This window comes from Stenella coeruleoalba (genome assembly GCF_951394435.1).
Source record: "Stenella coeruleoalba genome assembly, chromosome: 12".
Classification (NCBI taxonomy): Eukaryota; Metazoa; Chordata; class Mammalia; order Artiodactyla; family Delphinidae; genus Stenella; species Stenella coeruleoalba.
The window spans coordinates 77,841,285-77,856,280 of NC_137158.1; the positions used below are offsets into that span (position 1 = coordinate 77,841,285).

The 14,996-nt window shown below is 38.7% G+C and overlaps 2 protein-coding genes across 5 annotated transcripts in view; one reads left to right on the plus strand and one right to left on the minus strand.

Moving 5' to 3' along the window:
• OPRM1 (opioid receptor mu 1) overlaps nt 1–14,996 on the plus strand; it is a gene marked incomplete at its 3' end in the record, with an annotated part of 159,030 nt that overhangs the window by 117,703 nt on the left and 26,331 nt on the right. The gene's annotated exons all lie outside the window — the stretch shown is intronic.
• IPCEF1 (interaction protein for cytohesin exchange factors 1) overlaps nt 1–14,996 on the minus strand; it is a 124,622-nt gene that overhangs the window by 35,847 nt on the left and 73,779 nt on the right. For all 4 annotated transcript variants that reach the window (XM_079939054.1, XM_079939053.1, XM_079939052.1 and 1 more), the window contains 3 exons: nt 8,822–8,895; nt 7,313–7,384; nt 1,254–1,312 (listed from right to left, as the gene is read on the minus strand). In XM_079939054.1, coding sequence (XP_079795180.1) covers nt 1,254–1,312; nt 7,313–7,384; nt 8,822–8,895 — 205 coding nt within the window. The remainder of the gene's footprint in view (nt 1–1,253; nt 1,313–7,312; nt 7,385–8,821; nt 8,896–14,996) is intronic.

The following is a 14,996-nucleotide window of genomic DNA, read 5'->3' on the forward strand; positions in this document are numbered from 1 at the left end:
CTTCTCCATCTGGCTATTGCATTTCCAACCCAATTCAGAAAGCACTTATCTAGTGAGCTACCTGATACATAAGACTTTCCCTCTGTGAGGGTTTCTGCCCTCAAAGAGTGTCCAATAAGCAGAAAGACGACTAACCATAGCTCAGGGAAAATGAAACTAATTCCTCAAAAGAGGTGTGAGTCATACACTAAGGGAGCACAAGATCAGGAGTGATTAATTTTGAGCATAGGAATCTTAATGAGCTGAAAATGGCAGGATAAGTAAACCATCAATGGTGCACACAGAGTAATGGGAGTACCAGGCTGAGGACACAGACTGAGCCAAGTATTCAGAGTTCCCTAGGGGACAGGGTGGAAAACAAAGCTGAAAGGTTGCTTGAGGCCATATCATAGAAGGCCTTACATACCAGGAAAAGGAGAAGGGTTTTGTGTAGTTACTTTTTGCTCACAATCTATAAATATACTTCAAATATATAATGGGTGCTTATTTTATGGAAAAGAAGACCAAGGAGATGATTAGGACACTGGTTTCACAGCATTGCATTACACTTCTTTATTGTTTTAAATCAAGTTGCCACTTTTTCATTTCTAAATTTAAGACTTTATGATTCTGTTCTCCAAAGATATAACTCCCTACTTCCAATTTCCAAGTTTTATGTGGTCTGAGCATTTCAGAAATAGTGTCAGCTCTGTGACCCTGGCACCTAAATCCTCTTTCTTCTCAATATTAAGGAGTAACTTCATCATTAAGAAGAATTAGACTCTTGTAGCTTTTGAACCCTGAAAGCTACAGACTGAGCTAAAAATACGGCTTCTGTCCCAATCTGACATTCAGGCTCCTGGTACAAACTTAGGGTAATTAGTCTCAGCACACACCTGGTGGAAATACTAAAATATCAGAGAGGAAACAGTGGGCTGAAAGTTATCTGTCTCGAACATGACGAGATCATGTCTATGAGTAAGAATTCAGTAAGTGGGGCAATAAAACATTTGCATTGGCAATTGGTTGAGATCCCAGTGAAGCCTACAGCTGCTAATGTGTGGGTGAAGTGTGAAGAGCGTTCTTAGCCAGCATGGGAAGCTCTAGTCCATGTTGGCGAGCCTGTGTGTCTATGTCTGTCTATACATATTTTCAGATAATTTTAAATAACAAAGTACGGTTCATTAGAACAAGACTACATAGAACATGACATTGTATTTTCACCCTATTCTAATATTCTTGCTAAATTTTCAGAAATTGAAAATAGAACATACCTTCATCCTTTGTAGTGGATTCAAGATGGATTATAGCTAATCCAAATTTGTTTAACCACCTAAAATTCAAATAGAAAATAAATGTTTGACCAGAGACACTGGTTCCCAACATATCCACCTTTACGCTAGACCCTAAAGGAAGGTCTTGTACCAGACTTTATAACAAAATTAAGTCATAGTGCTATGGTCAGTCTAAACATTTCTAGAAACAGCCTAAGTTTGTGGTATGGAAACCTAAGACCTCTGGTTTCACAATACTGTCCGTACTTAGGGCATTCTTTGTCAGATAAGAAATGAGGTGGCCCATCATACAGCCAGTTAAAGTGGGCAACTACATTAGATATTCTAAATACGAATAAATATACGTTTTGTAATTGTGTATTTGAAATTCTTGTCAACCATCAAAATGAATTTCTTAACTTGACCTTTAAAGTTCTGTCTCTTTAATTCTTAAAATGTAAGCTTATTTCACACACACACACAAAATGAAGATCATCTATTTTTAAACCACAATCTTTGTATCAATCAGTAAAAAGATCTGGCCAGAGCTTCACAGTTATTCCTAAGCTGGGGAAAATTTCAATTTCTTGAAAAATTTTATGTAAGGTAAAAATTGACAATGTCTCATCTTCCATTGATTTGCCATTTATTGGCAATGAATTTCAACTACCCATCAATAATGAAAAAAGAACTAGACAAACCTTAAGGAACACAAACTTGGCTTATGACTTCAGGCCACTGTAGTTCCTTTTCAAGGGTTCAATTAGAAACTTATTTAAATACACAAAAGACACAAAATGTATCTATTTCATATGTTCCTAGCTATATAACCTTCTATTTAAAGGGAAAATATCATTTTGGGGTAGAGATAATCTAAGTGATTTATTTCCCACTTCTTTCCAGTTTTCTTTATTTTTAAAAAATATCCCATAATGTGTATTCATCTTGTTTTGAAACATAAGTAGCCTAAGTCAATCAACATCAACAAAATGATAATAATAATGCTATGCATTTATTGATTCACCTATATGGTTTATTTTTTCTAGTCCTGTAATTCCTGGTAAATTACCCAGCTACACCCCACCATAGCACAAATATTGCACATTCCCAAGTCTGCAATTGTCAACAAATTAGGAACCCTTACCCAACCCTCATCCTGCCATGGTCTTGCTGTACTGATTATTTTTTAATGGGAAATATGTAATAAATTTTATTTTAAAAAATAAATAAAATAGAACTGCCTACAAGACAGAAGATGAGCTCCAGCCTCATTTAGAAAGTCCCCTTTTGCACCATGATAAACATGAGTCTCTTGGGCCACTTAAAACTGGACCAATACCTGGGCCCAGATCATGCCATAGGAACTGAAAAATGCTCATCAAGACTCAGTAGAAAAACAAACAAAACTAAGAAACAGAAAATGACCAAAAAAGTACAAATGGTTAATAAATATATGGGAAAATTCTCAGGCTCAGTAGTATTTTGGGAAATGCACAGGAAAATATTTTCCACCACTAGATTGGCAAAAATTTTAAATATTGCTGATTTCTATTAGATTTTAGGAAAAACATTCTCATCCCTTGAGTCGACCATGAAAAACTGGAACAGCCAATATTAAGCAGGTAATTTGATGATACTATTCAAAACATAAATTTTCATCCCCTTCGCCCAATAATCGTAGTTATAAATATCTATCCTACAAAACACACCTTCATGTACATAAATAAATGTGGAAGAATATTAATTCAATAAGGCTTGCAAAGGCAAAAAGAAAAAACTGATACAATATAATTGTCCATTAACAGGAAAACGGATAAAGTATGGTACCAATTCCAAAAGTACCATGTTATTAAGAAGCTAATAAAAAGACTGAGATGGGGTGGGGGGCCTTGTAATGGCCTGGAAAAATCCTAACATACTATTAAGTGAAAAAAGCAAGTACAAAACAAAGTGTTTATCCTGATTCAATGTGCTTCTAAAACTATATATTTGCATATGTATTATACAAGACTTGGTATGCAAAGAAAAGCCTCAGAAAGGACACAGTCATATTGTGAAAAGTGGCTTTATCTTAGGGAAAGAAGTAGAACGGGAAGGTAAAGTTGGGGGAATGGGAAGGTTTTCGCTTTACATACTTCTGTATTACATGATTCTTTACAAGAATATGTTTTATGCATTACTCAACTAAAAGAAACACTTAAAAGTACATTTTTAAAAACTGATCAGGCAAAGCACCATGAATTTAATGGCTCACTAATTCCTAGTTTATTCCTGATTTCATAATTGTATAAGCTGACCCTGCCCGCAAAACAATCATCTCAAAGTGAAGTAGACAAACTTCTTTTTTTAACATAACAAGACAAAAAAACAGATGAATTGAGAATGCCTGAAATAAGAAAAGACGTTTCTAAGTTCCTTTCCAGATATAGCAGAAGACTATTGAACAGTAAAGCAGATTCCTCTCAGCCCTTACCCAAAACTCATATACCTTTAATTGCCACCATCAGTTACCTGCTGGGAAAAACTAGTGATTGTTCAGAATCTTGTTTGTTTTCTTTCTAGAACCCACGGGGTTGGAGTACCTCCTTTGCTAAGCACTTTTTTTTAAAAACATCCAGGCAGTAGCAAACTTTCTATTTGTGTCTAAATAGATGGATACACAAAAAGACATATTTACATAAAAGAAGATGACAGATGTTTCCTGGGAGTTTGTTGTATGTTAACTGGATGAGAATGTGTGCGTTGAAGAAGCACAAGTGTTAAGAAACTGATGTACAAAATGACATTTTTCCCACAAACACCGTCTGAGAAAGGCAGCTACCACCAGTCTTTGTTTAGAAACCAACCCTTTCATTACCTTTAATTACTCACCCCTATACTTGTCAATTGAGGGTCCCTGCAGAACACACAGTGCTTCTATTAAACTTAACTACCTTTTCCTTCATCATCACTGAGAGAAACGTCACCACCCAAAAAGGCAGTTTCCCAAGGAGGCGAAATTCTGAAACAGGATCCATCTCTCCAGATACCACTCCCTCCTTCCCTAGCACCTCTGCATCTCACTAAGAAATACCCAGATGCACTCCGTCCTAGCTTAAACAGACCTCATCAGTAAGAAAGGAAGCTCTTCAGGGGCTACTGCAGAACAAAGCTTTAGGGCTTCCCTGGTGGCGCAGTGGTTCAGAATCTGCCTGCTAATGCAGGGGACAAGGGTTCGAGCCCTGGTCTGGAAGGATCCCACATGCCGTGGAGCAACTAGGCCCGTGAGCCACAACTACTGAGCCTGCACGACTGGAGCCTGTGTTCCGCAACGAGAGGCCGCAATAGTTAAGAGGCCTGCGCACAGCAATGAAGAGCGGCCCCCGCTTGCCGCAACTAGAGAAAGCCCACACACAGAAACGAAGACCCAACACAGCCAAAAATAAAAATTAAGTAATTAATAAAAAAAAAAAAAAAGCTTTAACCCCCCTCCCCCGCAGCGCCTACTCTTGTGGGAGAAGTTAACTTTCGGGATTCTGCATTGTTGGCTATTAGAAAAACCATCTTCAGAATAATAAAGCTTAATAATGACATTATAAATGAAAAATTATGATACATTAATTGTGATACACTCAGGCACAGACAAAATGGGCCATTTATTTATGAGTAGCCAGACGGACAATTTTTGAGTATAAAGGTCACTGAGAGATTCAAATATATGGGTCATGACACCTCACATTCAAATTTCAATTTTACATCTTGTTTGTAAGCTGGAAAGATAAACAAATACTAAAATAATTTCAAGTAAAATTAACAGATCTTCACAGCATAGATAAGCCACGAGATCTTGGCTTTCATAACTATAAAAGGCTTTGGTTTAACGTCAAATAGGCAGAGTGTGTAGCTAATAATCATGCAACTGTACTTGCCATTAGATAGAGCTCTGCAAAGGGAGTATGTTGAAAAGTGAAGATAAATGGGCCAGAAATGTAAACAAAAACTGGAGGACTGGGTGGGCAGGGAGCTAAATAACTGGTGTGTGATTTAGAAAGCACATCTGCCTGAAATAGAGCTGACTCAGATAATCTTGTAAGGGTCTCACACTTTTACTGGCTTAAAATGTGTTTCACTGTGTAGGTAGAGAAATTCTCTCGGTAACAAAACCTTTCGCAGTCATTGTTTTTCTGGTAAACTCAGTCTTACTCTGCCCTTGTTGGAGAGAACAGAACGACTTTGAAAGAACCAGTCACAGGATGAATGGGAAGGATGTGGACCGGAAGAAAGTTGGAGATACAAGAAGCTGTTTGGGAGAAGCCAGGCACCAAGGGAACCTATGGGGGTGGGGAGAGGTTGCTGATGGGCAGCCCTGTTTCACCACCATTAAAGCTTAGAAAGGACCACTTGGGATTGATGGATGGCTCGGCTCCGGACTGACACTCACTACTATATGATTCCAAGGACTGCTGGGCAAGACATTAAGCTTTCCACGCACCTAGACCTTGCTAGTCAATAGGATTTAGCGTTACCAACGCAAATAAAAAGAGAAATAAAGAGCTTTGACTGTGAAGTTTTTATCTCCTCCTTTTGTGTATCTGCTCTTATTTTTCTCAGATGCTTGAGAAAGCTGGTGGGGGGGAGTTAAAAGTCAAAAAGTCAAAAAGTCAAGAAACTTCTTTCCTTGTCCAAGTAAATTAAAGACTTGTTTGGAAGACGCCGTTGTCAGTACCTTGCTTTGTCATTTCTAACGCAGGGTTCTCTAACTTTCTCTGGTAAAGAGCAATTCCGCCCTCATCTAAAGGTTTGTGGTGGCGAGATAAACGCAGGGAACAAATGAGAATGCTTCTAGGGAGAAAAGGCTTCCCTGGGGATATGGTGTAAGGCATTCTGTGTGTGTGTGTGTACTCCTGCTCATATATGTTTAGTAAAAAGCAGCTTTTTTTTCCTTTACATTTCTAAAGCAAGAGGCCAAAGAGAAATTACAGAGAACAGATAGATAAGAAAATCATTACGTCTAAATAAATTAATATGAGGGGTGGGATAAGGAGGATGGGAGGGAGGCTCAGGAGGGAGGGGATATGGGGACACGTGTGTGCACATGGCTGATTCGGTTTGCTGTACAACAGACACTAACATGGTATTGTGATGCAATTATACTCCAATAAAGATCTATTAAAAGATAAACTGATTAATTAATAGATATAAATATATAATTAAATATAAAAATATAAATAGATTAAACGATAAGCTCTGTGAATGGAGGGATGATGTCCATATTTTTCAGGTCTAGTGCCTGGGATCTGCTGCAAGGAAGCACATAATAGTTATTCCCTACATATACATTTTTTTTCATACATATATTTTTAATTAATTAAGTGAAAGTAATAAGAAACACTGAATTCTGAGACTAGGACTTAAATAGAATGCCCTCTGGTGCCTCAAGCACCTTAAATATATAGAGCCTCATCCAAGTAAGAGCCACTGCGATCACACCGCAATCTAAACCAGCAGGGGATGTCGCAAGACGAGTAACACTCTACCAGTATATTCCACTTACTTAAACTGAGCAAACAGGAAATGGAGTTAGGGATATGTATTTATATTAGAGGTACTCTAAACAAAGATGTTTTGCAAAATTTGGGGACAGAACATGGAGAGATGATAACCATGAATCATGATAATCACACAGCAACTATGAAATGCTGCAGATATTTTTCGTGTAGGATTCTGAAAGCTGTGAGATCGGTTACACCATTCTTTCGAGCCTTTCTCCCTGTGATGCTGATTCTCATATTAACATTTTCTTATAATGTCTTCTATTCCTTTCTCAACTTAGTGGTTCCCTCAGAAGAATCTTATTACTTCTTCCTAAAATAGCCGTTTTGATCTGTGTAGCTCTCCAAAATGCTTCTAAATACTAGAAAAGAAAGCGAGAAGACTTTATAACTGCTAAGGAGATTAATCCTTAAAGCAGCAGAAATAAAAAAATCATAATTGATATGCACATGTGCTTAAAATTCAGACACCTGACCAAAGTAATCTATTCCCATAAAGATTGGATTTACTGATGTTTCTCTACTTACAGGTTCATTTCCTGCACATTCTCAGCTGCAAAATAAAAGGTCTTGATCTGTGGATGGCTGATCTTAAAAGCACTTGAAGGGGGAAAAGCACAGACACATAAGAAATTAGAAGTTAGTGTAGTCAACAATGTAGTCGAAAGTAAAACAGTCAAATATAAGTATGGTAAGTTCATCTGCTTTCTTTGTTAATTTACAAAAACAAAAGTTTTAGTTACGTTAAATACCCATTGTCTAATCTCTATTTTATGTAGAGAGCAGAGGGGTAATTCATCATGTCAGGACATCCAGACCAGGACTGAGTCATGGCTGATCAATAGTTTCTATTTAAAACATATGGATATATTCTTTTATTTTCATTTGCTGTTTTGCTATAAATAGACAATAAATTAAAATATAAAGTGATAGATGTATCACTTCAAAATACTCAGATCAATTCCTTCAAACAAAGTATTCATTCAAATTCAATCAAGCATATACAATAATTGTATTTACAGAAAAACAATCAAGTATAAAACTTCTACACTGTGAAAACACATCAAAAACTTTATCCAAGCTATTCTCTATTAGTAAAGGAAAAATATAAGGCAGATTTTTCGTTTAAAAGAAAAGTATAGAACATTGAAGATAACAAAGTATTTCCCTTTTACCATTTAGACAGGAAGTCCTGCTGAATGGGCCAGAGATTTTGTAAATGACCAGTGTGGTCAAAACCACAACCTCGTGTATCACTAAAGATAGGAAGCTACATCAGAATGGCAAAGACCTAAAGCCAACACCAGTTTATTCATTAAAAATAAACTAATCAATTGCTGTCACTAGGAACACAGGTCAATAGGGAACTGCCCCACTCTAATAAAACAGGAAAAGATGTCAAAAGCAGAATAAAGAATAAGTGAAAGGTGAAGAGGGCACATATGCAAAATGCAGCTGGATCCTATCATGGGAAGAGCACTTAACTGGGAGTCTGGCTAGCTGGTCTAGAGTCATGGGCTGGTGACTCTTGGCTCCTGTCCGCTCTCAAACCTTTTGGACTTCCGTTATATCAGGGGGCTAATCCCCAAGTCTAAGACATCTCAGAGAATTCAATTTCAAGGATGTTACTGACAATTTCATGAACTAAGAAAAAGAAACTGGTTTGGTATCATATCTGCAGCTCTGGTGACTCCTATGTAGTCATTCTCTTTACAAGGACACAGCCTTGACATCTCGTCACCCTGCCAGTCCTGGATGGCAGCTTGCTTTTCACTGGATCACAGACACCATCATTAACAGCACGCCCTGCTAGGGCTCCGTGGGGTTTTAAAATCCATCTGCTCCACAAAATGAAATTCCAGAAAACAAGAGGTTAAAAGCTTCTATTATTGTTTGGGGTTCCAACCCATAAAGTCAAAATTCTCAGACATTTGAATGTCACCATCATTAACTTCCACATCACCTTATCACCTGAGGAACATTATAAAGAGATGTTATCCTGGCTCCATATTTTGTGGAAAATGATAGACAACTTACTGCTTTTTCTTGCATTCAGATGCTCTCTCTACAGTGAAATCAGGCAGGTTGATAAATCCATCAGCTTTCTCTGCCTGAAACAAATACATACACTAATATGAATAAAAGTGTCCATCTTAGCAGTTCACTTATTGGGATCATATATGTTGAATAGAGATAGAGTAAGTGAAATGGAGGTGTGTCAAAAGATACCCCTCTGGGCTTCCCTGGTGGCACAGTGGTTGAGAGTCTGCCTGCTGATGCAGGGGACACGGGTTCGTGCCCCGGTCCGGGAAGATCCCACATGCCGCGGAGCGGCTGGGCCCGTGAGCCATGGCCGCTGAGCCTGCGCGTCCGGAGCCTGTGCTCCAAAGCAGGAGAGGCCACAGCAGTGAGAGGCCCGCGTACCACGAAAAAAAAAAAAAAAGATACCCCTCTGAATCAGCATTGGACTTATCCTAGATACATATTTTTAAGAGGAATTAATATTCTTCTGATAAATCATCCAGAATCTTTCCCTGAGAAGTAACATGGCACAGTTTAGGGACAGCCAATGTGTGGCACAAGTAGGACCTGCCCGACCCCTTTTTGTCTTCCTAGAAAACATCAGAGCTCACCTATCAGAGCTCCACTTCCTGCTATCCTCAGCATCTTTCTCATCCTACTTCTCTCACAAGCCACAGGCACATAAGAAGAAACCTAATTAGCTATTATATGGTGAGCAGAGGCCTGACTTTGGAGTCAGTAAATTGAGGTTCATATCATGGATCTACCACCTACTGGTTGTAATAGGACTTAAGTGAGCTCAGACAAATAAAACACTTAACAGATACTGAACAAACATTTTTTCCTCTCCCAAGTCTTTAGGAAGTTCCTTGGGGGTTAAATCACAGAGCCATGTCTTGGAAAATCTCAGTTCCATAATCAATTCCCAGGAGTTTTTTCTATAAAGGAAAGACAGCAGAGGAAAATGACACTTTTAAGGATGTAGAATGAATGCCACTTTAAAACACCAAGAATTTTACAGGAAATGTAATCATTGTTCCACTTAATGTTCCATTAAGACATTCTAAAAATGTCTTAATCTTTACTTTATGAATAAAATTTAACTGAACCATAGGAGGCTAGACTGCTTATCATAGACAGAGCTCAAATCTTCCATCTACACTGGTGTCTCTGATGGAGAATTACAATCCACAAGATTAAACATAAAAGAGTCAGTTATTGGGAGATGAGTAAAAATGGGTTTTAAAAATACAATCTTAATTTTTAGAGTCAGCTAGCTATGAAATCAGCACCATGGGTGCTCTTCATCTGTGTTTCTTTCCCTTATCACCAAATAGGGTGCAACTTGCACTCTTTCTTCAGAAATATTAAACTGTGAAACTTCCAACCTTAGCCCTGTCCTGTCTTCTCTCTCCTGCATGAGTCAACTTATCCAAACTCTTCACCTGAAGTGCTTTCTTCTTATGAAACTCAGAACTCAATTCGAAAGGGCACTTCCTTCTTTAAAAATTATACATGTTTTTTTCACTCAACTTATCTCTCTTTTGATGTGTTATTTAATTACTGAATGGTGGTTTCACCAATCCTATCTCAAAGAGAATGTAAAGAACTTGAAAAGAGACTGGGTACGTTAACTTTTTCTACAATGCACAATGCTCCTTGTGAACTCTCAGTTAGCATTATACAAAAGTATAGTGTTTAGGGCTTCCCTGGTGGCGCAGTGGTTGGGAGTCCACCTGCTGACGCAGGGGACACGGGTTCATTCCCCGGTCTGGGAGGATCCCACATGCCGCGGAGCGGCTGTGCCCGTGAGCCATGGCCGCTGAGCCTACGCTCCGCAACGGGAGAGGCTGCAACAGTGAGAGGCCCACGTACTGCAAAAAAAAAAAAAAAAGTATAGTGTTTAAAATTTATTTTATTGAAGTATGGTTGATTTACAATGTTGTGTTGATTTCTGCTCTAGAGCAAAGTGATTCAGTTATACATATATATTGATACCCTCTTTTTCACATGCTTTTCCATTATTGTTTATCCCAGGATATTGAATATAGTTCCCTGTGCTCTACAGTAGGATCTTGTTATTCTACAGATAATAGTTTGCATCTGCCAATCCCAAACTCCCAAGCCATCCCTCCCCCACCCACACTAAAAGTATAGTTTTAAAAAACGATGTTAGGCTCCAGCAGTTTCTCTTTTAGATATATACTCAAAAGAAGTGAAAACAGGTACTCAAATAAATACATGTACATGCGTGTTGATAGCAGTATTATTCACAATAGTCAAAAGGTGGAAACAGTCCAAGTGCCCATCAACAGAGGAACAGATAAATAAATGGTGGTCTATCCATACAATGGACTGTTATTCAGCCATAAAAACAAATGAAGTACTGATACATACTGTAATGTGGAGGAACCTCGAGAACATTATGCAAAGGGAAAGAAGCTAGACACAAACCATCACATACTGCATGCTTCATTTACAGGAAATATCCAGAATAGGTAAATTTATAGACAGAACACAGATTAGTGGCTGCCAGGGGCTGGGGTGGGGGTAGGGAATAGGGAGCCACTGCTTAAAGGGTATGGGTTTTCCTTTGGGTGGATGAAAATGCTTTGGAACTAAACAGAGATAGTGGTTGCACAATACTGTGAGTGTACTAAATACCACTGAATTGTTCATTAAGGAATGGACAATCTCATGTAAATTTCACCTTGATTAAAACAACCCTATGATAGGCTAGGGTATTTTAGTGTAAATTCCTGTAATTATTTTAGAAAGAATAAAACAATTTATATTCACCATTTGTTTCTACTTCCTCCCCTCATTCATTTCTATGCCCACAATTCCACAGAAGGGGTAGTTACCATGAACCCCAGTGATTTTCATGTTGCTAAATCCCACTACCCTATTTAGCCCTCATTTAATTGAAGTCTAGGAACGGACACTCCAGCCCACTTCCTCCCTCTTGAAATGCCTCTTAACAACACATTCCTGCTTCCCCCTTTCTCCTCTAACTACTCCTTGCTTTCTTTCACAGGGTCTTCTTCCCCCTGTCTGTTTCTTAAATGTCAGTATTTCCCAGATTTCTAACCACAGACCTACTCTCTTCTCATTCCAGTACTCTCCACAGGGATCATACACACACCCATGACTGCATGTATAACCATTGTACACACATATCCAAAACCTATACTTCAAACTCGTTTCAATCCTGGTGCTTCTGTCCCAAGATACAACTGCCTAGTGTACCTATTCAATGGGTGTTCCACAGACCCCATATTTGTGCCCCCCCATCCCAAATTCATATGTTGAAGCCCTAAACCCTAAAGTGATGGTATTTGGAGGTGGGACCGTTGGGAGGTAATTAGGTTTATTAATTTATTTTATTTTTGCTGTGTTGGGTCTTCGTTTCTGTGTCAAGGCTTTCTCTAGTTGTGGCAAGTGAGGGCCACTCTTCATCGCGGTGCGGAGACCTCTCACTGTCGTGGCCTCTTGTTGCGGAGCACAGGCTCCAGACACGCAGGCTCAGTAGTTGTGGCTCACGAACCCAGTTGCTCCGCAGCATGTGGGATCCTCCCAGACCAGGGCTCGAACCCGTGTCCCCTGCATTAGCAGGCAGATTCTCAACCACTGCGCCACCAGGGAAGCCCGGTAATTAGGTTTAGATGAAGTCATAAGGGTGAAGCCCTTACTAATCCTACGATGGGATTAGTGCCTTTATAAGAAGAGGAAGAGACCAGTGGTTCCCCCTCTTCTCCCTACTCCTCCTCCATCTAAGGATATGGCAAGAAAGCAGCTGTCTGCCAACCAGAATGAAGCCCCTCAGCAGACATGGAATCTGCCAGAACTTGATCTTGGACATCCCAGCCTCCAGAACTGGGAGGAACAAATAGTTGTTGTTGGAGGCACCCAGACTATGGTATTTTGTTATGTGACAGCAGAAACTAAGACTCTCCCCAAGAGTGGAAAATCCACAACCAAACTCATCATTTTACTCCATGAAATGCCTGTTCCTCTTTCTCCTGTGTTCTCCTCTTCAGTGAAAGATACCACTTTCTATCCAGTTGTCCAAAAAAAAAAAAAAAAAAAAAAAAAAACGGAAATATGTAAGACACCCTTGATGCTTCAATCTCCTTCTCAGCTTCTGTGCAAATAACCACTAAGTTGTATGATTGCTGCATCTGCCACAGCTCTTTAATGCATCCCTTATCCACCACCTCCTTCAGACCACCATTAACTTTCACCTGAATTACTGCAAAAGTCTTCTAAACCATTATCCCTCTCTCTAGTTCTGTCCTTTCCTCTGATTTAGTGTCCAAATCACAGTCACAGCAAATCTTCACTCCATGAACTTCTTCTTTCATTAAAATCCTGTACGGTTTCCAATTGCTCTTAGACCAAGTCTAAGAGGCTTAGCAGAGTATAAAAGGTGCTTCATGATCAAGCCCTGCTTAATAATACAATTTCATTTCCTCCAGGGTCCCTACCCCTTATTCAACCAAAATAAACAAAAAAATTAAAACACAGAGAATAATACTTCCATTGAGCTGAATTACAATTAGCACCCAATTTATAGCATTATTAGTCTCTAGACAATTTTTTTTCAGTACAAGAAGCCCATATTAAATGATAACAACACAAAAGTCAATCAACAAAAAACTAAATACAGATATATGTAAAAGATAAATTGTAAGTCTTCATTTGGGTGGATTCCTTTCCTGCAAAATGGAGACGGCTGAGATTCCTTCAAACAAGAGCCAAAATGAATATGAGTAAAAGATGCTTTAGTATTTCCCCAGTAATGTTTCCTTTATGAGCAAAGGCATTTTTCATTGTACCTAAGACATTCAAGGTGTATTCAAAATCACAACTGTGTCAAAAATTGTCTTTGCTTATTTGACTTGCAAAAAATGCCTCAAAAATGACAATCACAGTGGGAAAATCCTAAGGAAATGACAGTTTTCTCCTCTTCTTCCTCCTTTCCCTCCTCCACCCCCTCAGATCCCTTGTTCCTTATTGTATTAATTAAATAACTTTCTCAAATGGCATCCTTTCTCTTCAATCATTCCTAAATTTCTGAAAAGTTACTTGAAATTTCTGCATCGGTACCTGCAATTTTTTCTCTGGATTCTAATGTAATAAAAATCTTGTTCTCTTACCAGAAGTATCAAACCATCCTTTGGTCACTGTGCAAACTTGCCTTACCAAATCTAGTCTTAAATTCTGAAACAAGACACTGCTCTCTACTTTGTGACGTGATGTTCTACAATCTTAAATGTGTTCCTCCTCATGTACCCATCCATCCACTTTACCCAGCAACTCTGATTTTGTTCAACTCAGTGAAGTTTCATCTGTAGTTGGTGTATTATGCATTAAACACACATGTTTATCAAAACTGTTTGTGGTTATACATTCATTTATTCAATGAATATTTATTGAGTACCATTTCTTTGTGTCAGGTACTGTGTCAGATACCGTGTCAGATATTTGGGCTTTATCAGTGGACAAAACAGACAGAGATCTCTACTTTCAAGGAGAAAAGAGACAATAGCTCAACAAATGAACACATAAATTACATAGCACACGGTAGGCAATAATTGCTATGAAGAAAAGTAAAGGTGATCTGGGTAAAGGGGTTCTGACTGCAAGCAGGGCAGGATGCCTTCTGCTCCTAGGCTTATAATGCCCTTCCTCATTCACTCCCCTAGATATGTCTCCACAAATCAACTTCGGTGTGACCTTCTCCAAAACTTTTTCCTGCTCCTCCAAGCCTGGAATTGTGCCCTCTTCTTTGCACCTCAACCTCAGCAGTGGACTTTGCTTACCATACTTCTCTTAACTGTATTTAGTTATCTAGGTATTCCTCTGGTTCTCCAACAGATGGTGAGCACTTTGGAGGAAACAATTTTGTGTTTATCGTTATATCATTAATTCTTGGGACAAGGTACGTGTTCAACACATGCAAAATAAAGAAATGAGTTTTGTGAATGAGTGAATGACAGAAACATGGTCTTTTTCCTCTGACAATAAAGAAAGTGCTAAAATGAGATGCAGAAGCCACTTTGGAAAAACACTGGGCAGTTTCTAAAAAATATAAACATACAATTGCCATACAACCCAGTGATTCCATTCCTAGGTACCTACCCAAGAGAAATGAAAGCATATGCCCAGGCAAAGATTTGCATGCAAA